The sequence below is a fragment of the Protopterus annectens genome, chromosome 8.part0 (genome assembly GCF_019279795.1).
Source record: "Protopterus annectens isolate FY-2018-M chromosome 8.part0, PAN1.0, whole genome shotgun sequence".
Lineage (NCBI taxonomy): Eukaryota > Metazoa > Chordata > Ceratodontiformes > Protopteridae > Protopterus > Protopterus annectens.
Window position 1 is genome coordinate 1506010110 of NC_056741.1, and position 27777 is coordinate 1506037886.

The 27777-nt window shown below is 39.8% G+C and overlaps 1 protein-coding gene across 1 annotated transcript in view; it reads left to right on the plus strand.

Annotated features, from left to right (window-relative positions):
* Positions 1–27777, plus strand: part of ST14 (ST14 transmembrane serine protease matriptase) — a 1989024-nt gene that overhangs the window by 1849962 nt on the left and 111285 nt on the right. The window contains exon 17 of the mRNA XM_044081090.1: positions 19971–20107. Within this exon, the coding sequence (XP_043937025.1) occupies positions 19971–20107 (137 nt within the window). The remainder of the gene's footprint in view (positions 1–19970; positions 20108–27777) is intronic.

Consider the following 27777-nt stretch of genomic DNA (forward strand, 5'->3'; position numbering starts at 1 on the left):
TATTTCATCCTATTCCATCTATTTAGGCTGGACTTTTTAATATATTAACTGCATTGCTTACTATACTGGATAGAATAGTAGCCATGTGTGTGTGTGTGTGTGTGTATATATATATATATATATATATATATATATATATAAATGCATAAATATTCATATTTGTATGGTTATATATGTATACATGTGTTTATACACATGTGCATTTTTTTATATATACACCATTGAATTATTGATTAATATTTACTAGTATATAGGTATTTTTACTGGTTTTAAATAGTGTTAAAACCATGTCAGTTTAAATGATCGTGGTATTTTAAGTAGTGATTTGTTTGTTTTAATTCCTGGTATATGCCTTTAAAGTACTAATTGTTTAACGAATGCTTGTTATGGCCACACTATAAAGAATGGTTATTTGATGCTGTTTGGAGTTTCTGAAGAAGTTAAGGCATCTGCTTTGACGAAAAGTGTATTGATATTTTAACGCACTTAAAATTAAAAATTCTATATATTTTTTTGTGTGTGGAGAACTGGGATTCGTGTTCTTGTTTGAAGTTTCGACATATTTTTCTTGGAATAGAAGTAATAGATAAATGACATTATATAGAGTGAAAAATCGCAACAGATTCATGCATTTTTATATATATATATATATATATATATATATATATATAGATATATATAGATATATATGTATATATATATATAGATATAGATATAGATATATATAGATATAGATATATAGCGAAAACCAGAGTTGGCATGCTGAAAGAATCGCCATCAAAACTAGAGTCAGAGTAAGATAAGTAGATGGAAAAAGGGAATGAAGAGGTTGTTATATGACCAATGAGATTGCAGTTACATTTTCCTTGAGTCTTGAAATGTGCTTGTATTTTTTAATAATAAATAGGATAAGAGGAACTGTGTTTAAGAAATGAAGATAGAGATTCTGACAGTTTGAGACCAAGGACTGAGAAAGCATGGTCTGTGCAGTGAAGCCTAGTTTGGGAGGTTTGGAGGAGAGGGCCTGAGTGATTAAAATGTCTGAGTGTTGTATGTTGGTGCATCTCTGAATAGTCTGGAAGCCAGTAGAAGAAAGGTGTCATTCTTGCTAAGTTTAAATAGTTGAGATGCAAGTATAACGTTTGTTGTTTCACAGGTAGCCATTTAGCTTTTTCACTGGTTTTGCAGTTGTGGTCATTTCACAAGGAGAGAGTGATGAATCTGCAAATGGTATCTGAAATGGACTGAATGGTGGATACATTTCTTTTAGAAGCTGCGACCATATTCTGTCTAAGCCAGTAAAATTCCTTTACCTACAGCATTTCTACAGGGTCTGGATAGAAAAGGGGAAATTCTATTAGCTCAGAATAGGAGAGAGTTGATTTTTTGTGCATAGTCAAGTAAAGGAAGTATCAGCATGTACTGGAAATAGGATGAGAAGTGTGGAGATTAAAGAAGCTGAAAGAGTGAAACAGTTGGCGAGAGAGAGTGAAACTTAAACATTGAAGCTGCTTTGGGGAGAGGAAGCATGGTGAGAGGAGTGACAGCATGAGATAGAACACTTATCCCTTCGCCATTTATACATGAAAATTAAGGGGGGCTGTACCCCACCATAGATGTCCAGGTCAGTATTTGACTCAGAATAAAGAGGCGGATGACTGATATTTTTTACTAATTGTAATTAAAAGCAAATTGTTCTAGGTCTGTAGGTGAGTTTTATTACTTCTGCTTATAGGTAATGATATGAATACTGTTAGCATTTCAGATGCCGATTTATGTCAAGTGTAGTAAACTCTTACCCTTTGTAATGTTTTAAGTTCATGCTTGAAGCTTTTACAAAAAAATAAAATAGTCAAAGTCTGGAGCAGTGGTGGCTGGTGACTTCAAATTAAAGGGGGGCTGCAGGAGGCAACTGAATGGGTAGGGCCAATGTGAAGGGGTGTGGCCAACTAGAAAGGGGTGGGGCTATGCTCAAAACCACAACTGGACTTTTAATTAAATACGCTGCACTGGGTGCCAAACCATCATTATGAAAGTCCAATCAAGACAAAATGAAGTGTAGAAGAAAAAAATATTTTGATGCATTGGCTACATGACAGCTTACTTAATATCTACATGGAAACACAAAGGTTGTGATGCATGAAAAAATAAATTACTTTTTAAATACATTACTGGAATGCCAGTCAAAATCAAGTATATAAAAAAAACAACTCAAACCACTTCTCCTTGCACTGCAGTTCTAATTATAATTTATATTCAGCTTTATAAAATTTCCAAGTAATATGCTGAAAGTAGCAATCTCTGTGTGATATCCCACTTGTAAAAATGTTTCTTATCCAAAAAAGACCTGCTGCCTGACAACTACTTGTTTCATGGGGAAGACATGACAATGTAGTAAATGAACAGCAAACAAGAAACAAGCTCAAGAAAAACTGCTTAAAGGATTACTGCACAAGTTATGGACCACACATGATAGATTGGCATTCTGTTTGGTTTATGAGTAAAGCCTGCAAAGATGACTGCAAGTCTCTAACAAATGTAATGAGCTTCTGAAAAAAACTGTAATCCTGTCCCTTATTACAAATACTGTCATATGCATTTCAATAACTAAGGCTTATATGTTATCTAGTTATGTAAATATTCTCTGCATGGCAACAACAAAAAGGCATTCAATGTTGGTAACAGTATGCTTATTAAAGCTTACTTGCATCTTACAATCTCCGACAAGCTTACCTGATGGTCATTAAAGCATTGCTACTTAAACACAGAGCAACAGGGCACTGCGACAGCATGCATTTTCTGAATAATAAGAAGCATAAATCAACAGTATAAAAATAGGACAGAAAACCAGAACATTCTGCAAAATCAAGGTCAGATGAAAAGCCACAGTTGTACTTGTGGTCTACCATGGATGGGGGAATAATCTGCACACTTACACTGCATAGCTTCTCCTTGTCTTGCTCAGAGCCACTACAATGGGGAGTGGGGTGCAACAAGTATGTCACAATTTGAAATGTCTCTGGCTGACCGTGATGGCTCTGACACTCATACCTCACAAACTCAGAACAAGAAATCTGGACAAAGCCATACATAGAAGTGGGACACAGGCCCAAAAATAAGGATAATTTTTAAATAGTGCTCTTAGAAACTTAGAAAGATAATAGAATAGTAGTATGTCTTGCATTAGTATGAATTTTCTGAAGGGTATGGAATCTGAAACTCAAATGTCTGCCATAACTTTCTAACTTCAGTCTTTAATGATTTGCCACTAATTTGCCAGAAAACCACAATGTTATGAAAAACAGACCAAAAATGTGATGCAAAAATATAAAATTGGCACACAATACAGCTGGGAACCTGTCAAAGAAGGGACACATTTTTAATATTAGTACTGTTAACTTGCGCAGCTGACAAAATAAGAGCATCTACATGCATTTCTGAAATAAAAGTAATCTATGACTCTGATCATTACAGCTATTTATAATTGTAAACCCTCCACGTTTTCTTCCAAAATTGCCATTTTGCAGAGGGATTATTAGGGGGAGAGCAACATTTTGAGCCAAAATTGGGGACAGTTGAGAGATTTGGATATTCCTAATTCTATAAAGCGATTTATTTGCACGTTCCTCTCAACCACTTAATGTAGGAAATCTGGACAAGGCCAAATATATTGAGGGAACATACAAACAGTACTAAAAATTGCTCTTGTATCAACTTAAGAAAGTTAATAGAATAACAGGTCTTGGCTTTAGCATGTATTTTTTGAAGGTTATGACATCTGAAACTCAATGCCTGTCATTATTTAGTGACCTCATTCCTAAATGATTTGCCAGAAAATCACAAATTTTATGAGGAACAAACTAAAAATAAGAAACAAAAATCTATTCATTCTGCAAAAATCTGGACAGCTGAGAGGTATAGTTCAGCTGGGGCCGTCTTTGAGTTTGCTGCCCTTCCCCCCTCACAAAATCATGGTCGAATGGAGACTCCCCCCTGCAGTCATTCCAATGTCCCATTCCTTGGTTATTTTGCCCCATTTACCATAAACACTGTAATGTGCTTACTGCTTTACTTCTGCGATGATTTGGATTTCATTTGAAAGTTTTGTTTTGCATTTTACAGCACAAACTAATAGATATCTGCTAAACAAAGTAATGCAGTCTCACAATGAAAATAGACTTAGCGTTAAAACTTCTCTGCCCTTGAAACTCACATTCATTGAAACAGCATTGAAATCCACACTCAAAGAAAATACATTTTGCCAGTAGCAGATAAAGATTAACTTTGTGCTGTTTTCAAATTATAGGCCCCGTGAACACGAACCATACACGTGCTCTTTGATACACCTTCCTGACTGTATTAAATTATATTCCTTATACAATACAGTACAGTTGTTAGAGGGCATTTTAAATTTATTGTTTTGAACATTTTTCTAGTAAACAATGAAAAAAATGCATGCACCATTAATGACAAAACTGCCCAATTCAGAACATTTCCATCATAAAAAGTCTACTCAAACTTCTACAGTTCACCAGTATCGGTAAATATGCACAATCTCTGAAGAAGTAAAATCTGTAACTAATGAAGAGGTTGCTGCTAGCAAATAACTTTACATGTCATTGTTTCATCTACAAATAAAGTGCCTGTTGCCCTTGAGGAATACATTGCCTATGTTGCATTAAAAAAATGATAAGCTAATAATATCGCAATAGGGAATGGATGGCAAACTGATAACAAGTTCATAGTTACTAGGTATCTTCACCAAAAAGGACTGCAGCATCCACCCACTTTACAACACAGTACAGTATCAGCAATGCATTTACCTACTGTGGGAGTAGAATCCACAGCCTTCTGCATCAAAAGCAAGTACATTACCTGTTGTGCTATTAATAACACAAGCAGAATCAGCATAAGCAGCAGTAAAAATTTGTTCCCCTGCAGCTCTCAGCTCCTTGTAAAATCTATCCGACACTCAGCTGTATCTCTGAACTTTACAGCACAAGAAATTTGGAAAAAGCCACCATTTATGAGGGGGTACAAAAGCCCAAAAACCAGGGACACATTTTAAACATTGCTTGTATAATGTCGGAAAGCTGCTAGAATAAAATGCTGTTACCACCATACATTTCATTGCCAAGTCTTGAACCCATGGGACCCTGTGCAAAACAGTCAGAGCAACATACCACTATGCCAAATCATCTGTTTTCTGAAAGAGAGGAAGACGGAAACTTAAATGGCTGCCATTTAGTGAATTCAGTTCTTACCATAGCTGTCAACCTCTTAGCACAAAACACCTGAACAAAACCAATAATGGGGGAATACTGTCCCAAAAATAGGGACAAATTTCAAATATCCATGTTATAAACTTAGAAAATTGCTAGAATAAAAGGTTTTGTGTTACCATGTACTTTCTGAAGAATATGAAGTTTGAAATTCAAATGCCTGTTATTTTTATTTAACATTTGTTAACCAGGAAAGTCTGACTTGGAAAAAAAGCCAATTTTCAGCAGAGCAGGGAGAAACACTCCACACACATGTTCTTTGTAAGATGGGAGGACATACAGACTCCACACCAAAGGCACCCCAGCCAAGAATCAAACCAGAGAACCTGTAGCTGTCAGGCAACAAAACTACCAGTACACCACAGCACTACTAATATTATAAGGAAAAATAAACACACAGAAACCACAAATTTCCTGAGGAACAGAACAAGTATGAGGCAAACATCTGCATTTTTTTTTTACAAATGATGGTGGTAGGGAATTCAGGCCCTTGCCGCCTGCACCCAAGGTACAGGGTTCAAGCCTGAATATTCTCTACCCACCACCATATAGCAACTGGGGCATTACACACACACACACACACACAAAACCTAGTCCAGTCGTTCCTCCTGAAAGCAGTCTTCCTTCCATACTAATAATCTTAAAAAGCAGTCTTCTCACTAATAATCCAGTCCCTGTGAAAGCAAGCTCCTCGTCTCAGCCTGTTCAAGCTAACGGCTGGTTTCCGGCTCTGCGAGAATTGGCTGGAGACTGGCTGACTCTGCAAGAATTGGCTGAAGGCTCCAGCCTGCGGATGACGCAGTCCAGTTTCCTTCTCTTCCATGCTGTCATCACTGCGCAGACTTCTGGGGCTGTAGGGCAGAGATGCCTTTCTCCTGTATCCGGACTGCCTAACACAGCAGTCTGGAGTTCTGAGAGTACCAGGAACTCCATGTGCTCATGAGTGGAGTTCCGGTACTCGCAATTTTTTTTTTTAATTTTCATCTTTCTTGTCTTTCTTTTCTGCAGGTGGGGGATTTTCTTCTTTCTTTTCTACAGGTGTGGGGACTGCAGTCCTGCAGTCCTATAGCATGAGCCACCCCTGGTCTGGAGATGGTGTTAAGTGATTTCATTGCAGTAGTAGTTTTTATACATGGATAAATGATTGTTAAAGTACCACTGGAAATGTTGAAAGTCTTTATAATAAGACAATAAGTACTCTGTACTTTGCTTGTGGATATGATGATCTGGTTGACACACACTGGGAATGTGCCCTAGGTGAAGAATGGATGAAGGAGTGACCTCTGTCTTTTCTGTTTTCTTACCTTTCTCAACTTACCCCTTTTCCTACTGCCAGTCTACCAACCTGCATGTCAGTTTTTTTAATAGTTCATATTATATGAGTACTCCTTTTATTTTTCTAACTCATATTTTATACTATATTTTATACTCCTAACATCTTTTTCTTGGTAGTGTGGTATAATTATAGCTCCATCATTTCCATATTATAAGATGTTATCACAAAATTTCATTGTTAAATTGTATTGTACGGAATTATATAACACGCGTTTCTTACTTTTCCACTTTTACTTTTTTTTCATCTTCCATGACTGTTTTTTTTAACTCTCAACAAATGTAGTAATAAACTGTATTTGTATTTTTGTACTTGAGCTTTTCTGCCTGATCCTCCACAAAAAAGAAGTGTTCTTTGGCCCAGTCAGAATACCCCAGTAAACAAATCTCAGTAAATAGTTTACCTAGCACCACACATGAGTAATTTAAACCATCACATCTGATTCTACAGGCAATGGGGGCTGGATTCAGTAGTTCCAGCACACGTTAAGGTCCTGTGGTTAGATTTCTCCACAGTAACTATCTGGGAAGTTTATGGTCCGTGTATCCATCAAGACAGGGAGAAGAGCAAAAACCCCTTGAGGGAGCTTGGGACTCTGTTGTAGCAGATTGCCGTGAAGCTTTATTTGCTCCAGATTATCCTAAGAGCCTGCACTCTAGCCTAGTAGAGGCTGAAGAAAATACTAAGATTGATGCCACATCAGACATTATTATTAAGTAAGAACAATACTCTAGTAAGGGCCTTGAGAGAGACATTTTTCTGTGCTATTAGCCAGGGTTAATTTTGATTAGAGAGGGTGGATGTGAAGATAAGCAAATGACATTTTTTATGACAGCTTAGTAGATATCAAAAACAGAAAAGGGGAGGTTGAGTCTGTGCCTGCACTTCAATAGAGGCTGATAATGAGGTCAGTGCAGGAGAAGAGCCGCTTAACTTTTCGGCTGTTATAAATAAATACAATAATTAGCTCATTAAAGTGTGTTCAGTAACTGAACTTTGTATAGGATTAGTAATGAAATTGGTGGCAGCATATTGTCTGTGTGTATGGAAATAGTTCAGTGAAGTCTCAGCTACTGATGGTAAAATTACAGTAGAATGCATCAAGCTCAGACTAAGATGAGTGAAATTCTTGGGAGGCAGTAATTCTAACCCTGTTCTGTAGCTAGTAGTGTAAAGCTTGTTTGGGTGTGAAAGGTGGTGCTGATAACCAAGGCAGTAGTGTACATTTATACTGGAAATGCTTGACCACCCAAGCCTACATACACCCCCTTAAAATAACCCTAGGGTATCAAAACTTGTCAGATACATTTCGAAAGCATGACTAGGCTTAGAAAAAATCCTTGAGGTCATTAGCTGTAGTAATCACGTATAAACCTATTTACCATAAGTTATGGCTGTTTACCTCTTGCTTGTATAATAGCTGCTTACTTAGGCTTTATAACCCATACACCACACATTATTTTGTGGCTGCAGTGGAATTCAGACCCAATGTATCAGTCACATAATTTGGCTACAGTATTGTGGCATCCATGTACCTTGTTTGTCACAGGCTCCACTTTGAGAGAAGTCCCTTCTGCTGAATACATTTTCTTTTATATGGAGGTCTTGAACCTTGTACATTGCCGCTACTTTCTTTCCCAGGCAGGGGAATTTAATTATCTCACCTCTTGAATGGTGTAACAGCACATCTCATTGTTTTATGCACTGAATAACAGCTGTGACTTTCACATTGCTTGTCGCTTACCTCTGTGTAAGAGGCCTTCATAAAACAAACTATTTCTGGCTACAGAGTCATCATTCTCTCTCTCTCAGAACTGTTGCTTTTGGGGTCCATACTACTATTCCCAGGACTTAAACCTGCTTCACCAACCTAGATAGAAGCTGTTCCAGTGCCACATCAGTTGTGATAGTATTTTCAGAAGAGTGGGTACAATACAGTGGCTTTGGGGACTTTAGCAAATGTAGTGTTCCTAAGCAGGCTTCAGGAAGTGTAGTGTATGGTAAAGTTGAACAGACCTTGAGAAGCCAGTGTCTGTAAGGGTGAGGTAATTTAAAATGTGGTTTGGAATATCTGAACAAATATGGTATTGATCTATTTGTTTTTATTTGTGTTAAACAGGGTAAAGGGACTGGTTTTAATGTCATTTTCAGGCACAACCCAGGTGTGTACTGCACAAAATTATATAGAAGTCAGTTTCATTTCGTAGTACAATTTCCACCTTGCATAGTTCCTTTTCACACCACAGAATTACACGTTAAAAACTCTGCCATGAAATGAAAATGCTACAGTATTACAAGTGAAATTTTTCAAGGCTTAACAAAAAATGCGTAAGTATTTACCTAATTCATTGCTAAAGAATGTATAGGGTTATTCATGAGTACATCCATGCATGAGAAGTTCCACAGTGAGATGAAATAGGCTGACATGCATTAGAAATGTATAGCTTGCACTGTGAGTTAGCTTGTGTGTGTGTGAAAGGTGATTGTACTATGCTATGAATTCAGAGTAGCTATGAATTCAGAGTAGCATGAAAGGATCAGAGTTGTAGCTAGAGGAAGTGTGTTTGTGGGGGGTTGCTTAGGATGTGGGAAGATTGATAGCTTGCAAAAGGTAGAGTAAGATGTAGATTAGCTGAGAGGAGAACCTAGGAAAAGAAGAAGTTGGAGATGAAAAGGTTATTTTAAAGATTTAAAAAGTGATATGAATTTGGAGCTGGTTCACTAACTATAGCATATTTCTGGTATCATTTGGTAATTAAAACAATTTAAGCTGTGAATGGTTTAAAAAAAAATCTCAAAAAAAAAATCCTCGCACCACTACATTTTGGCAGTTATCCACGGAGAAGTTTTCTTTCAGCTAAACTTTTTCCTTTTATTCAAGAATAACTAAATAGTATTGATTTTTCCATAGCATATGTAAACCTACAGTAAAAAACGATGAACAGTAGTGATTGAAAATAAAACAGCCAGATGGTTGCTTTCTCCTTGTGAGTAAAGGCTTCTTCAGATCTGTAAAATGCAACGACAACTGAAACTAAGATTACTGTGAGAACGCCAATAAGTGCCTCTACCAATAAAGGAATAAACGTGATAACCAAACTGTGTATCAATTGCGTTTTAATATAATATAACGTAAAATAACAAAACGGACAACTCCAAACTGACAAACTGATGGTAAAAAGGACAAACTGGTGGAAAAAGAACAAGCAAACAAACAAGCTAGTTAAGCACTTTCACCCAAAAAAACGGGCTTCATCAGAACTGGCTTTCAGTTATTACATCACCAAATTTAAGCCTTTTTTGGTGCCAAAAGGAAGTTACAAATTTAAAGTGATATGCACACTACACTAAGTGGTGTTTCATAGTCATAAACCACCCATCAACCATGGTAGTACAAAACACATATAAATAAATAAAACACATCAAATACAAAAATAAGTGCAGAAATAACTAAACCTGCTAAATGCATCTGGCTGATATTCAAATGCCAAAGATGCGATAAATTGAAAACTGTGAAATTAATAAAGTTAATATATATTTTATGCCAACTATAACATAAAATATGTAAATGCATTCAGTACATATTATAACACACAATATAAAATATAACTCAAAATGTAGCATGTACTGAGCGATGCTGGACACAATAATATCACACTGTAATATAAAGAAGAATGCATAAAACTGCGTAAAAATTGCATAAAAAATTCCATGAAAATTAATGCATTAAAAAATGTGAAATAGGGGCAAAAATTGATGTACTAATTACTGAAAAAAAATTTTTAATTTTTTAAAATTGTTTGGAAAAACATTTTAAAAAATGTTTTAAAAAAATAATAATGCAAATTTTTTATGTGATGAAAAACTAGGTGAGAGAGTGAATTTTACATAATCTCCAGAAATGGTTTTACTAAAATGTATTCATTCAGTCCTGGGGGAGTTGTGGCGTCTAACAAAATTTGCCACTTCACTTCCTTATATTTCAATAAACCCTTACAATCTCCTCCTTTAGGGTCTGCCTTTATAACTTCTAAAATAATAAATTTAAATAAATGGTCAGACCCTTCCCTATCAATATGTCTATAAAAGAGCATTATTATTATCTTTAGTCCTTATACAGTATAAATGGTCGTATATCCTTTTCCTAAAAATTCTCTCTGTTTTTCCTATATAAAAACCAGAGCATTTTTGACATTTACTTAGGTAAACAACCATTTTACTGTTGGTTACCTGCCTTGCTTGTGATTCTACTCCTATGTACATTATCTAGCTGTGAATGTCTTTCTTCCAAAATATGTTTACACTGATTGCAAGACCCACATTTTCTAGTCCCAATAAAAGTACTCAGTCCACTAGTTTTATTACTGTTGATGTTATAATTCTTTAGTTCCACTAACTGTTTGATATTCATCCCCATTCTATAAATAAAATTGGGTCCATTACAAACTATTTTGGACAAGGGGGTATCATCAGCTAGAATGTACCAAAAATTGCTTATAATTTTCTTAATATGGTCAGTGGCCAAATTAAACTGTACCATACATGCTCTATTAAATCTTTCAGGGTTTAAAATTGTGTCTTTTACTGGAAGTACATTCCCCTCTTGTAAATCACACATAGACTGACTACCTAATAAAGGTTTGTTTTAATATTATAATTTTTTTATTGACTTATTTATTGAATAAAAAGTTTATTTATGTTAATGTATTTTAAATAAATTAATTAGATATTTAAACAGACTTTAGATAGGACAAGGTTGATATAATATTTATGTTGTTACTAGCATTGTTTAACTGTAATTTCAGGTTGTGGAGGAAATTGTTTAATTGAGGAATTACCTAATTGTGAGGGGTTTCCGGTATTTAAGGCATGAGTTTGGATCGGATATTCATCTGATGAAGTCCTTCTATAGAGGATGAAAATCTGGTGATCCTTTTAAGCATAAATAAAGTTTGTGCATCTTTACCTCTTTGTGCCTGGTGCTTCATAGTGCCCTTTTGATATCCAGTCCATCCCTAACACTCCTCCCATATTTCATCTCAAACCCATGTCCACCTCTTAAATAAAAAAAAGTCTCTCAGCTTACACCATGCTCCAATGCCCCTAACAATATCCCCCTCACTCTTTCCAAAACTTGCAGCAGACTGTATCGCCATCCCCATTAGCATTCTCATTAATAAATCCGTACAGGAATCGTATGTCCCCAAACTGTGGCGTGCATCCTTTATCCTACCCCTCCACAAAGGAGGCAAAAATAACATCTCAAACTTCTGACCCATAGCCATTCTGTCCCTAATTTCAATCATTCTTGATAAATGCATCCACCTCCAGCTCATGCCTTTCCTTACCAATAACCAACTCCTCTCCCCTACACAACATGGTTTCCATCCTGGCCATAGCGCAATAACTGCTCTTCTCTCTTTCCTAGACATAATAAACCATGCCCGTGACTCTGGAGAAATTGTATCCACAGTCCTCCTTGACCTCTCCAAGGCTTTTGACTCGGTCTCCCATACCCACCTCCTAAACCACCTTTCTAACCTTAATCTCTAACACCCTTACCTGGTTCAGCAGCTACTTCTCTGACAAATCTCAAGCCGTAAAATGGAAAACTGGCACCTCAGCCTTCCTAGCTACCCCAGCTGGGGGTACCCCAGGGATCCATACTCGGTCCAATGCTCTGTAATATATTTATTAATGATTTCCATGCAGCCGATGTCCTTCAAGGATGTATCTGCAGTCCTAACAAATGGGTTGTCCTACCTCAGGCAGCCCTTCGGTCGGCCGGATTCCAAAGTCTGGGTCTGGCCTCGGCTGATGTCGCACTTCACCCGACGTCATAGCTGCTTGGGTATATCAGCCGACGCCATTTTCCTCAGTCTTTCTTGCCGCGCGGTGCCCGAAGCAGAAGCTGTTGGCAAGTGCCGGTCGGTCAGATCCAGAGATTTCAGCTTACCGAAGACTTCTAAAAAGCTAAGTACCCCGTTGGGGACTCTTTCTTGCCTCAGCCGATGTCAGACAAAGTAAATAATTGTTTAACTTGTGGGAAACAAATACCTCATAAGGATTTCCACTCTTACTGCCTTCCTTGCTTAGGCCCAGACCACGACGTATCAGCTTGTTTAGCCTGTTCCTCCTTCAACCGACGGACTCTTAGACGTCGGTCAGAGTTCGCTGAAGAGTTTTTTGGCTCCACTTTTGCATATAAAATGCCGTCGGAGACTCCGACTACGCATTTAGCTAAAAAACGCAAAGAAAAGGACCGACACTCGCGGCCCGCGGTTTCTGCTGAAACCACGGTCAGGCCTACTGCGAGTGTCTCGGTTTCGGCTGAAACCGAGTCCTCGGTTCTCCCTTCAGCTGAAAGCATGCCTCCGATAACCGAGGCCTCACAGGCCATGGCTGAGTCGGCTACAGAAATTCCTTCTGAAGTAGCAGGCACACAAGAGTTGTCTGACACTATTCCATTGGACATCTCTACTCCTGCACGTGGGGCAGCCAGAGCCCCTGCTTCTATGTCTATCAAGGCTTTCTCCAGGGCTAAAGCAGCCAAACTTTCCAAGGCCTTACCTTCAAAAGCCCCCCCTCACAGGCCTTCCTCCAGTTCACAGATCCTCAGCCTTGCTGAGGACCTTATTTCTTTGATCAGGGAATCCCATCCTCTCCCAGACAGGGCCTCACATCCCCCTCCTGATAAGAGGCCCAGGACTGAACCCCCTGAACCTCTGTCCTCTGACTATTCCTCGGATGGTTCAGATGATTCAGACCATCAGGAAGGCCCATACTCACCTTACGAGGACTCTGATGCAGAGGATTCCATTCATTCTGCCTCTCCTCCAGAAGAATTTTCTTTTGGGGAAACCCTACACTCCATGAGGGAACACTTCCAATGGCAGGGTCAAGATTTTTCAGATTCGAGGAAAAGGCTAAGGACTTTTTTACACTTACCACAGCATAGGCCTTTAGCCATTCCACCTGTACTTTCAGTTGTTGATGATGCATATAATGATGCCAGTACTACCCCTGATTCTCATCCCCCGGCCCCTGCAAAGCCTGACAGATACTACAGGGTCCCGGATACTCACTATCACTTGTATAAGGATCATGCTGCAGACCCACAAACCATCTCTCAGGGCCCTAAGGGTGTTGCAGCTGCCTCTGCCAAAAACCCACTCCCATCTGAAAGGGAATCTAGAGCATTAGAGAGATGGGGTAAAAATGCATCTGCCACTCTTTCTGCGAGGGCTTTAAACTGTCAATTTCACATGATTCAGTATCAGGAATTTTTGTTAGATCAACTGAATAAAAAACTGGCCTCTCCTGAACCTTTAGACCGTAAGTCCCTTCAGGATTTGGTACACAATTCTCGGCAGGTCAGTAATCATTTTTTAAAATGTGGCTATGATGCACTGGAGGCTTCATTTAGATCAGCTATGACTGGAGCAGTAATTCGAAGGCATGCCTGGTTAAAAGAACAATCATTACCAGACCATGTTAAGTCTAAACTCCTGGATGCCCCTATGGAGAAGCGAAGTTTGTTTGGCTCCCCTGCACAGGAGGTTCTAAAGAAAGTGGAAGAAAAAGCAAAATCTGTCCAAACAGTCAAGGATTTTTTGCAGGTCCAACCTCCAAGGTTTAGCAGAAATTGGCCTTCAAAGAATTGGTCCTTTCCAGACAGCTCCAGAGCACAGAGAGGCAGAAATAGACGCCCAAGAGGCAGAGGTCAATCTAGGGGTGCCTATAGGGGTCGTCAGTGGCACCCTGCCAGCCAAGGAAGTGCCACCACAGCTGCGACTGCAACCACTTCTACAGGACAGACACAATGACTTGGCTCTGATTCCGCCCACCAGGGAACAACTGGAAGCACCCTTGGGCGGAAAGCTAGCCTTATTCTCAAGAAATTGGCATTGTATTACAGGAGACAAATGGACTTTACAAACAATAGACAAGGGCTACAGGTTTCACTTCCACACTCTACCAAAAAAGAGAGGAATGCCAAACCTTCCACCAAACCAGAAATCAGAGGCTCTACAGCAAATTATCAGTCTACTAAAGATGAGAGCAATAGAAAAAGTACCATCTATGGAACAAGGTCAAGGATTTTACTCCAGACTATTCCTTGTACCAAGAAAAGAAAATCAATGGAGGCCTATTCTAGACTTGTCCGCACTGAACACATACCTCATTGTTCCAAAATTCAAAATGCTGACACTACAGCAACTTCTTCCCATGCTGGGCAAGGAGTCTTGGCTGGTGACTCTAGATCTCAAGGAGGCATACCTGCACGTCCCTATATGACCAGATTGCAGAAGACACCTCAGATTTCTTGCAGGATCAGAGCATTATCAATTCTCAGCATTGCCCTTTGGCTTATCTACTGCGCCCAGAGTATTCATGAAATGCCTGGCATCAGTAATTGCTCACTGCAGGCTTCAGGGAATTCAAATCTACCCATACCTGGATGACTGCCTAATACAAGCGGACAACAAGACAAAATTAATACAGGATTTGGCCTACGTCATTCAACTGCTACAAGCCTTGGGATACACAGTCAACATACAAAAGTCAAGACTAGTGCCATCTCAAAGGATAACATTTTTGGGGGCAGAACTGGACACAGTAACTCAGATAGCTTTTCTCACAGAGGAAAAACAAAAGCAACTACCAGTCTATTTCATGGCATTAACAAGACTAACTCAGCTTACTGCAAGGAAAGTCCTGCAGGCCCTGGGTTACATGGCATCCTGCATAATATTGATCCCACATGCCAGGCTGCATATGAGAAAGTTACAATGGTACCTAAGGAATGTATGGTCTCAGCACAGACACAGTCTAGAAGCCCAGATACCAATCATTCCATGTCTGAAAAAGAATTCCTGTGGTGGGCTCAGGCCTGTCAGATGAACAGAGGATTGCCTTTCCACAAACCACATCCAAGGCAGACCATTACCACGGACGCCTCAGACCTAGGCTGGGGGGCACACATGGAAGACAAGTGCATTCAAGGCCTATGGTCACAAGACCAGCTGAATCTACACATAAACCTAAAGGAGATGCTGGCAGTGAAGCATGCAATAGAGGCATTCAGACCATTCATCCAACAAGGACACCTGCTGATAAGGACGGACAATACCACAGTCATGTGGTACATCAACAAACAGGGAGGCACACATTCATACCCTCTATGCCGGACGGCAGTGGACCTGTGGAACTTGGCCCTGAATCTCAACATCCAACTGCAGGCCAAATTTGTACCAGGAAAAGAAAATTCACCAGCAGACACCTTAAGCAGGACTACCACGGATGCTCACGAATGGATGCTGCATCCAGATATCTTCAAAGCCTTAACAGAGAAATGGGGAATGCCAGAGATAGACCTGTTTGCATCCCCACACAACCACCAACTGAAGAAATTCTGCTCAAGAGTATACCACCCACTAGCCTGGAGGGTGGACTCCCTTTCTTTCAGCTGGAAGGACCTGACAGTGTATGCCTTCCCACCTCTTCCTTTGATGTACAAAGTCCTTCTGAAGATCAGAGAGGAACAGCCAAAGGTAATTCTGATAGCTCCAGACTGGCCAAGGCAACATTGGTACCCGCTACTAAGAAGCATGTCTCGGACGCATTCATGGCATCTACCTCTATGCCCTCTACTTCTAACGCAGAACAACTACAAGACCCTGCATCCAAACTTAAAAACACTGCAGCTAACTGCTTGGAAAATTGCATAAAACAAAACCAGCTTGATTTATCTCAGAGGGTCAAGGACATTATCCTGGAGGCTCGCAGACCCTCCACAAGGAAAACGTACTCAGCCAAATGGAAAAGATTCCTCATTTGGAGTGCAGAAAAGGGAGAAAATGCCACACTAGCAAACCTGGCACACATCCTGGAATACTTAGCAGAACTGTTCCATAATGGCCTGTCCTACTCTTCCATTAAGATACATGCATCAGCAATTTCAGCAGAGTACAACATGGATCCCCCTGTCTTCTCTCATCCTCAGACAATTTTTGAGAGGGATCAAAAATGTAAAGCCTCCAAGGAAACCACCTTTACCTGCATGGGATCTCAATTTTGTGCTAGAAAAATTAACACTTCCTCCTCCTGAACCAGCAGCAACAGCAGGCTTACAGTTCTTATCTTGGAAAACTGCTTTCCTGCTAGCAATCACTTCAGCAAGAAGGGTATCTGAATTACAGGCATTAATGGCAGTACAGCCTTTCCTTATCTTTCATCAGGATAGAGTATCTCTGAGAACCAATCCTACTTTTATGCCAAAGGTGGTATCCAGGGTATCTTTGAACCAAGCTATACATTTACCTACATTCTTCCCCAACCCACAGAACAGGGGGGAAAAACTACTACACACCTTGGATGTACACAGGCAGCTGCGCTATTATCTGGACAGAACCAAGGCCAGCAGAAAAACTGACCAGCTTCTGGTAGCATATGCAACAGGAGTGCAAGGAAAAGCAATTTCAAAGCAAACAATCTCAAAATGGATAGGAAATTGCATTCGATTCTGCTACTCATTTCATGGAAAGACAACTCCTGAAAATATCAGGCCTCACTCCACAAGAGCTACAGCCACCACTACAGCTTTCCTACGAGGAGTGGCTACCAAAGACATTTTAGAAGCTGCTACTTGGAGCTCCGTGCATACATTTGCCAAGCATTATAATCTTCCTTTATACTCCAGATCCCGAGCAGGTTTTGCAACTGCTGTTTTACAAGGGATCTTAACTACACCATCATTATCTTAGTGCCTCCTCCCCCAGTTTGGCTATGGTATTCTACCCATTTGTTAGGACTGCAGATGCATCCTTGAAGGACATAGTACAGTTTTGTACCTACCATAAATGTAGATGTCCGATAGGTATGCATCTGCAGTCAGGATTACCCACCCTCCTTCCCCTCTGTGGTATTCCTAGGGTACTTACCCCTCATTTAGCTAGCTGGGGGAATCTATTATGGTGTATTTGTTTGTATGTATATATGTATATGTTTTTTGCTCTCTACTGTTTGGAATTATTTGCATTTATCCAAATTTAGCCTTCCTAGAGGGCACCTGGCATCTGGGGCAAGAAACACTGAGGAAAATGGCGTCGGCTGATGCCTTTATACCCAAGCAGCTATGACGTCGGGTGAAGTGCGACATCAGCCAAGACCAGACCCAGACTTTGGAATCCGGCCGACCGAAGGGCTGCCTGAGGCAGGACAACCCATTTGTTAGGACTGCAGATGCATACCTATCGGACATCTACATTTATGGTAGGTATAAAACTGTACTTTCCTAACACTCAGATAATACAGCACGCAGACAACTCAACTTTAGTCTGCTCCGCTTCTAACCTCGCCGAGCTTCAAACAAAAGCTCAAACTGCCTTCTCAACTACTGAGAACTGGATGCTTCAAAACCACCTTTCTCTGAATGCCAGCAAATCTAAAATTCTACTATTCTCTCCCTCAGAATCCCTCTCTCTCGACAAAACCTCTTTCAATATTATCAGCCATGCCAACTACACTATAGAAGTTGTTCCTTTTGCTAAACTACTTGGGGTTACTGTTGATGAACACCTAAAATGCGATACTCCTATTCAGCTAAATATTAAGAAAACACATCAGAAACTTGGCATTCTGTATAGAAACTCCTATTTTCTCTCCCCCTCTACAAGACAAACACACACCACTACCTACTTACTACCGTCACTATTGGATGGTGCTCCCTTACTAACGAACCTATCTTCCTCCAAACTGGAAATCTATTAAAATCTCAAAATTCACCTCCAAATACTCCTCCCACCACTGTACATCTCTCCACCTCCTGAATTGGCTAGAACTTCCTAACTATCTTGACTACCTCTAACTCACTACAGCCCACAAGCTAATTTTTAAACCAACTAAATGTCCAGCACTAACAAACCTCTTACCATCATGCACCCCACACAGAACTCTTAAGGTCTGCCCACCAAAGTCTAATTACTGTTTACAAACCAAATCATTCCGCTGATCAGCTTCTCCTATCCTTTTCCTTAGCCAAAAAAATGGAATTCTCTCCCTCCCTCCTTCTCTAAGAATTTCTGAAAACTTTGAACATTAAAAACCCAGCTCCATTCCTACCTCTCCCATAATTGGAAATGTAATTGCAGTCTATCTACCTAACCTGCTAATTACATCAATGCATACATTGTAAATAATGTACTTTCCACCTTTATTCACCCCTTTTCTGGGGAATACTTTTATTTACTACCATCTTAGACATGTTAGTTTTTATACCATTCACAGATGATTTACAACCTCTGTACGACTTAACCTCTGTACAACGTGTTCTCTAATCTGTAAATATGTATGCAATGTATGTTCTATTTTGCTTTGCTTACTTTTACTACATAATATTACACTTTGCTTATTTTTACTATGTAATGTGGAGCTTTTCTCCCTGGGCCTCCACTGAAAACGGGCTCCTGAGCCCAGTGGATCTTCCTGGTCATCAAACTGTAAGTAAATAAATTGCTGGTTATTTCATTTCACTCTTGTGTTTTTGGGTGCTGTTTTCCTCTCCTGTTTGTTTCTATTTTTATTCATATTCTCCCTTTTTGCTGTCCTGTTAAGCTACAGTGACATTTTTCTGTAGCAGTGTTTTGTACCCCTTTTTCCTTTTGGATAAAGGGAAGATAAGTTGATTACCTTGAGTGGTACTTGGTTTTCTTCTAAAATGTCTTGCTTATCTGTTTCCATTTGTCTTGAATTCGCGTCATGACTGATGGCCATCAAACCAAAAAGAGGGAGAATTGAACGCCTTGTTTTTTTTTTTTTTTTTTTTGAGTTGTGCTCTTTTGTAAACTTGCTTCTGTTATGGTATGTGACTACCTTATGTTCTTTACTTGAGGTGGCCCCTCGCATGGAATGTACTTCCTGCCTTGGTCTGTCTTTGCATATATGCCAAATTTTCTCTCTCTCCACTTTCTATTTAGGACTCTGGAAAAAGAATCTTGTAAAATTGGAGATGCATGTTAGTACCTTTGTTTGCTCTTACAGCATATGCTTTTTTTCTCTGCATGGGTGATGCTCTCCCTTCCAAGGTATATCCTTTTTTTCTCTTGCTCTCTTTATCCTTGTTAGTGTGGAAGTGAAGAAAGACATTATCTGGTGCTGACTGATTGACATTTATGTTTGTATTTTATAGAGTGGACTTAATCCATGATTATCTCCTAAACAGCTCCACTGCATGAGGAAATAACCTGCTTATGTCCCAGACTAATGTAGCTTTTTTTCAGATGTAGACAGAATTAATGGATGGATTTGTAGTATTGAAAATAAGTATGTTTAAATTTGTGTTCTTTTTACTTTAGGTGCAGGAGCTACCATCCTACAGAAGGCAGAGGTTCGAATTATTAATGACACAGTATGCAACTCTCTCATGCCTAATCAGTTAACTTCTCGGATGATGTGTGCAGGATTCATCACTGGAGGGATAGATGCTTGTCAAGTGAGTTTACATAATCTGATAATTGTAGTCTTGTGTTATTGTTATAAGATTAGTTACTGTGGTGTTTTTTTTGTTTTGTGATTACAAGTACTCTGTTGCATTGTCCAACAGTCCACCTTCTGAGATCTTCTTGACTACTTCATTGCACCATCCAGGTCTTGTACTTTCCAGGAGCTTGGACCTCAGAGCTGTTGTTTCCCACCATTAGCTAACCTTTGGACTCGCTGTACGCTACCTGAATATTTGGTACTTGAATGCAGGCACTGCATTTGCACCAAAAGGAAAATTCATCATTGTTGCTAAAATAATATAGTTATATACTAAGGGCATCTACACAAGTGATAGTGAATTCGTTGTTGCTGGAAATGCTTGCTTGATTAAAATCAAACTTTCTCAGTAAGAATGGGTTGTGTTATTAAATATGCATCCACAAAAGTGCCATTAACACCTGACAGTATATGGCAGTTAGCTGTATGACATTATCAAAATAATTAGTGGAAGTGATTGCTGATTTGATCCTTCAGATGTCAAGGAAGTACTTGTAACATTACAGCTTGCATTGCCTGTTAACATTTGGAATTGTTTTGTACATTTTTGTCTTGTGCTAGCAAGGGAGTTTGCACTATACTGAGCATTTTTTTTCTGACAGCTGTTCAGCGCTGAGTTTGGTTGCAGCTTGCTGTAATTTCTTCTGCATTACACAACTTTTCCCTTTTTGAGTTGAGCCATGTAACATAGAGCAATGTGGCACTCACCAGTACATATGAACAACTGGTCAGCTTTTTCCCTAATTTTCTACACCAGGGAAGCTGAGAATAGTTTGTACCTTACTGCATTCTTCCCCCTTTCTTTGCACTACTCCATATGTTGTCCTTAGCTTGCTGTATTGTTCAGTTAGTTGTGTTATTGTATTATAGCTTGCTACACAGTACAAATTCCACAGTATTACATTTTAGTTACTGCACTTTTCAGTGCGATTCCCATGCCTGTTTTGTGTCATACTCTCAAGTTGTATTTTTTAATTTTCTTATCACTCTGCACTATTGAGTCAATTGTGTTATGCTATGGCTTGCTGTGTAGTACTGTTTTTACTATTCACTGTTCAGATAGTCTCCAATGCCTGTTGTGCTAAGTTGCTTGCACTAAATAGGCTTTTTAATTTTCTTATCACTGTGCTGTATTCAGAATTATTGCTTGTACTGATCTGCCCAATTCACAAATCTGTGATTTAAATGTTCTTATCACTATTCTGCTCTAAAATGCTGCCCCCCTTACTTGTACAACTGTCATTTTCCCCAAGCCATTTTTTTCTTATCGTTGTGCTCAGGTCAGCTGTTCTCTTCTTTCCTGTACTGTTCTGTTTATGTACAGTAGGCTGCATTTTGTTTTTTTATTTATATACAGTGTCATGTATTGAGCTGTGTTCAGAGATTATTAAACTGTGGCAATGTACTGTGGTCTAAATAATTCTGATATTTATCTGGCTAAAATGAAAGTTGTCAGTTCTTGACAGCTATATAGCACTTGATGTTTTGAGGTGTTATAGCAGTAACCCCTTGCTGGAAATGCTTGCTTGTTTAAAATCATACTTTCTCAGTAAGAATGGGTTGTGTTATTAAATATGCATCCACAAAAGTGCCATTAACACCTGACAGTATATGGCAGTTACCAAAAAAAACACACTATTGCTGTGTCAGTAAGTCTTAATGAATTAAGAAGTGCAAGTACCTATTAAGTTTGGCATTCATTCTCTCATAAATTCATACTTTTCTGCTAGGATAACAACCACAGAGGCCTTTTTAAGCCTAGCTATGCTTCTCAGATGTATCCAAATGTGCTGCCTTGGAGGTTATTTTTAAGGGTATGTGTGGTCAGATATTTACAGGTTGCTTCTATTTGCTAAGAGACATAGATAACAGACCAAGGGATGAATTTCCAATTTCCTATCCACTGGTCTAGGTTATGCTTGAATAGAGTCAGGAAAATTTCTGCTTCTTGTAGATGGGAAGCCTGCTGCAGAGAAGGGATATTATCTGAGACACATACCTGTCCCTCCCAACATGTTCCGTTTGTCACAAGCAGTGTTAGTTCCTGGGTAGGATAGCTCTGATGCCATTTGTTTTGTGGATATGCAGGAGGTCCATCAGAGCAGGATTCTGGGATGCCTTGTATGCCAGACATATATCACCCCCACAGTTTGTAAGAGACAGAGGCCATGGATAGGGTTTTGAGGTGATCCGCAGAGAACATGTTATAACACCCTGTATTCTTTTCTGTGAGGAACCTCTGTGGACATTCCACTTGTTCCACTGCCTGGTCAGGGGCATTCTGATTGGGGGCATTGTACTCAATGGCTCTGAGTGCTAAGTACAGTGAAACAATTGCTTCCTTGCTTATAAGTTGAGCAACATAGAATGATTTCCTTACTACCTTCGACACATGTTCATATGCCAGGTTACTGTCTACATACATAGCCAAATCCCTGACTACTGGGCCCACTATTAGGGGGAGTGTTATCGGTGAGGTAGTTCAGTTCATCGCATGCTCAGTAAGCTCCACACACTGTCTCAGTATAGACCACCAGACTGTACTTAAGCTGCTGTGGTTAGGAAGTCACTCTCTAAACCTCCTTGAATTAGTACACTGCAGAATCATGGCAAAGATGTTAAGCTGCCGGGCCATATCATTGCACCACTAGCACCATAAACTTTGTCAGAGACCACATGAAATTCTTAGTGTCACACAGATACAGATCTCAAGCCTTTAAGGCACAGTATATATGCTACCATAAAAAGTAATGCATTGGTAATTGCTGCAGCTCATCATCAAGCATGCATACAACCTCAGTTGACTGGATAATAACAGGGTAACAGCTGCCTGTCCAGAGCTAGATGTTTTATATTGCAATAGCTCTTAGAGATCCTAACAGGTACAGTTATTACCTAGTGGTGGTAGCCTATGTCAGTGTGACTAGCCTTAAGTGCTCGACCCAAAGGGTGCTACTAAAGGAAACAGATGATCTTGCTATGTTTCTGAGGCATGGAAGACAGCTGTGAGGATATTTTGCCATCACCAAGAATGATGCTTAGTCAGAAATGAGGACTATTTTTCTTAAATAATTGGCTTAGTAGCGTCTGGTGTTCAAAGTGGCTGCATAATATGTCTCTGCATGGGAAGAGATGACTGACAAACCCACCTACTTTGCCAAGGATCGTCTGCACATCTTACCAGAGTTTTTACGTTGTGTCTATGATATTTGCTGCCTTTTGTAGTCAGAGTCCGTCTCTGTTGCATTTTGACTTGGTAAGCCCAGTTTTAAAATGTATCAGGATTGTGCTACAGTGTGCTAGAAGTCCCAGTAAAAATATGTCCAAATGGAGGCCTTCCTGCATCTTGGACATATACATGCATGTGCTGTTACAGACAGCTTGTTTCTCATTTCAATCGTCATCACCCTTTTAGTCTTAGGAGGTACTAATGGGGTATGTCAGTCATTATCGCACACACACACTTCGTGACAAATTCCTTCAAACCCAAAATTCGAACGTCTATAAATTTAAGTTACTGTTAACACTTAATTATTACTCCATTTCCAGCTATGGAACTTTGTGACCTCAGGCAATCTGAGTACCCTAACTGACAATTTCCATACACTGTAATATATTTGTCCTGGGTGGTTACAGTTATCTGTGAGTAAGCTAGCTCATGTACTACAACAAGAAAAGATCCCCAACAATTTCTCAACTTTATAAATGCAGACCATCTAGAACAGTTTGTAATTACCTCAACTACAGGACAAAGTATCCTGGGTGTTATCCTTGCTAGCATCACCTCAGCTTGTACAACTCTATACATATCTTGCTTTATAAAATCTGACCATAAGTCAGTGATTTACCAGTACACAGCTGTCTGTAATCCCCATACTGATACTACTTTCTTCACGGATTTCTTTAAGGCTAACATCTTGCAATTCCTTAGTGACCTAAAAACATTTGACTGCAGTATTCACCAGACGGATTTAGAACTGCAGCCATTATCTCCAGTGTCTTCTGACCAAAGTAACTATTTAGAAAAGTTTGACATTGTGTTAATTACTCAGTTTTAAAAATAAGCCTTTATTGTTCCCACAGTTCTAAAAATAAGATCAGTATTATCCGTTTTTGTCTGATTCAAACTTTTGGATTCTGATCTGGCATCTAACTCTTCCCCTACCCATAATTACCTTGCCACTGCCAAATTACCTCATATTTCATTTGTTGCTTCAACTGAACAGTCTCAAAGGCTGTGAGCTTGTTTTTAGGACTAAGTCATTTTCACTTTCTTTTTGTAATGCCATTAGGAGCTTAATTCTTGTACATCTTGTAGCATTTTTCTTCTGAAATTTGTTCTCTCTAAGATGCTTGTGTGTATGTATAATATATATATATATATATATATATATATATATATATATATATATATATATATATATTTTTTTTTTTTTTCATTTTATGCAGTAACTTTCTTATAGTTATTTTTAGCTAGTTGTACCTTTTTGTGCTTATAATTAGAGTAAGCACTGTTACTTGAAAATTGTAGTGTGTCCGGGCTTTTTTAAAATCCTGAACGAAAGTTTTGAGAAATATGGAAAATGTGGCCATAAAATCCCTCCACAGGACACCTACTCTGTGTGTATATTGTTTGGGAGTGGCGCTGTTGGATACTGAATGTGAAGCCTGTGCTTCGTTTGGCCATAAACCTTTTCAGAACAGAGGAAACAAACTAATCTTAAAGGGACTCTCTCCATCTACTTCAGGATTTTCATTAGTTTCTCCAACACTGACCCCGAGGAAGAAAAAGAAAGAAAAAGATAAAGATGCTCCAAAGTTGAAGGAGCTCACTAAACACACTACACCAAAAAGGGCATTGAAAAAGCCAAAAAACAGTCTCCAAATCCAACAGCCTCAATGAGTCCATCAGTGAAAATACGAAAGCCTTCGGATTAGCTCTCCATTTCCATTCAGGCTTTTCACTCCAGACCTGATCAGTCCTTGGCTCCATTCCCTCATTCTGCAACAGTGTTCCAGGGCTTTGTCAGTTGCTTCTTCCAGGATTGCCCGTTACACTAGGAGTTTCACTGAAACTGAAGTTAACAGGATAATGTGGAAGTTCCTTTGGGGTGCAGATAGTTGGAGTGTTCCCAGTTCTGTCCCCTCTGATAGTCAAGAACATCATCATAGACCCTTTGCTGTTTGGCGTAGATGCAGGGCCATCCTTTGGAACGGAGGCCCTGAGATACGAAAATCTCCAGAGCACCTATGTCGACGCCAGTAGTGCCATCCAGTTCGGTTCCAAGATTGACCCAGTCTCTCTCAACTCCGTGCTTCTCTGGTTGAGAGAAGAGTCTGAGCTGAAGCTTCAGAGCTGATGTCTGGGGAGTGGGTTCAATTTTAAAGTTGTTGGAGCTTTCTCCTCCTCTTGGAGTGTCAGTTCTCGATAGCTCATCTCTGTTGTCAGCCTGAGACCTGGCGAGGGTTGGGTTTCCGGGTCTCTCTACCAGCTTTTAGAGAGACTTCCTCGGCTCCTATACGTTCCTAAGCCTTCAGGTTTTTCCATCAGGTCGTCTCATTTGAAAGAAGAGGTGCTACCATCCTTAACAGATCCAACCTGATTTCAGACATATTCTGCTCCAGAATATGCTCCTTCTCTTCATCATGGACAGTCAGTATTCAGAAATCTTGGGCAAGTACTCTCAGTTCTCAGTCTGATTCAGACCATTTGCCAGATATTTCCCAATGAGAGGTACATAAAAACCAGGGAGTACAGTTCAGGGACCTTTTCCCTGAGACAGCTGAACTACATGGCCCATATTCCATTCCAAAAAGAATTACCCAAAGAGATAATCTGTTCTCTTTCAGGTAATTTGCCAGCAGATATCCAGAAGACTGAAATCCCAGCTTTTCTACCGTATCTTCTGTTTCAAATGTCATGTGTCTGCTTTCAAACATAGCTGGTACCAGTATAGCTTATGCTGCCATGCCTGGATGAGATTGTGTGATTTTGTGTTGGGCTTTAACATGTCCTTCATCAGTGCTCCTTTAATGGTACTACATTGTTTGGCCCAGAAGTTCGGGTCACTAACAAGAAGTGAACAAAGATGCCAAGATCCCCCTCCAATGTAATCTGTTTCTCCACTCCTCAGAAAGGAGGGAAGAAAATTTGGTTCCAAAAGTTGCATGTTCCTACCCAGGATGCTTTTTTGGACAGACCCCCCCCCATGGCAGAGGAGAAAGAGGTAATTTCAGTGGGCATCACTCGAGGCAGAAGCAGACTGCAAAAAACAAGGATTTCACAGACCCTTTTCGAAGAAATCCTTCTAGTGCTCCTGAAGTGTTGCACAACTGCCACACACTGGAGGCAGTTGGTGGGGCCTGTGAGGGTTCCAGGTGTTACCATACTTAAGACAATTGGCTCCTCACCCTCAAACCTGGTGGGCCATAACCTGATTATTTGATGTTCGTTAACCAGAGGATACTCAATCCCATTTCTAATTTTCTAATAAAAACATCTGACAAAGTCAAGGATTCCCTGAGTGCCACCTAGTCAGTTGGAATCCACAACAGCAGAAGTAGATAAGCTGTTAGAAACAAGTCATCCAACAGGTCCCACCAGACCATATAGAATCAGGTGTCTACTCCAGATTCTTTTTAATTACAAAAAAGACAGGGGACCTAAGGCCAGTATTGAACTGAAGTCATTTTAACCAATACGTGAAAGACTAAATTCTTGATGGTCAAGGTTCAGACCTTTTTTGCCACTACACAAAAAGGATGCCTATTACTACATAAAGATACACAGACACTCCAAGGGATTTCAACATTTCAAGCTGCAAGCCATTCATTTTTAATTCAGAGCTCTGCCCTTTGGACTTGCCACAGCCCCCCATGTAGGGTGAGTGATAAGTCTATGATATTTGAACCCCTTGTGGAGGTGCAGACTATTTGTTCCAGGTCATTTGTACTGAGCATGTCCAAGAACCTCTGGGCAATCATGTTTGTGCTCGTGTATGTCACCCAGTTTATGGAAGGATAGTTAAAATCTTGCATGACCAAAGTGTATGGTTGTATGGTGAGTGACTCCAGTAGGTCCAGGTAGGCGGTGTGTTTCTCTTCACTCATGGTGGGGGACCTGTAGCCAGCAATGATGTGGTAGGGTACCTTGCCTGTGGTTAGTTGGACTTCTAGTAGTTCGAGAGTCAAACTGTTTAACCAGTCTCGAGGTGTACATAGCTTTAATGAGGATGGATACACCTCGGCCTTTGGTAGTTTCACACTCATCCTCATTTTGAGGTGTGACACTGGAAGGCATTGTAGCCTTGCATAGCCAGGATGCTCTCTGCAGCTCTGAACCATCTGTTTGTGACTGCACAGATGCCAGTATACATGTGGCAATTACTACAGTGCTTCAGAATGCCCATATCAATCGGGCTGGCCAGAGAAATGGCAGGGGAACTGTCTACTGTAGCAGGTTAAAACTGTAAGTAACATTAGGTAATGGGCAAGTTAGATCAGCTTTTGCCCTAGGATTAACAAGGGAGGCTTATTCTATTGATAAACTGTGGCATTGCTGCTGAGTGATCAGCTTAGTTGTCCACAGTGCAGTAGTGTGTAGATGGGTTGCCCACAGTGCAG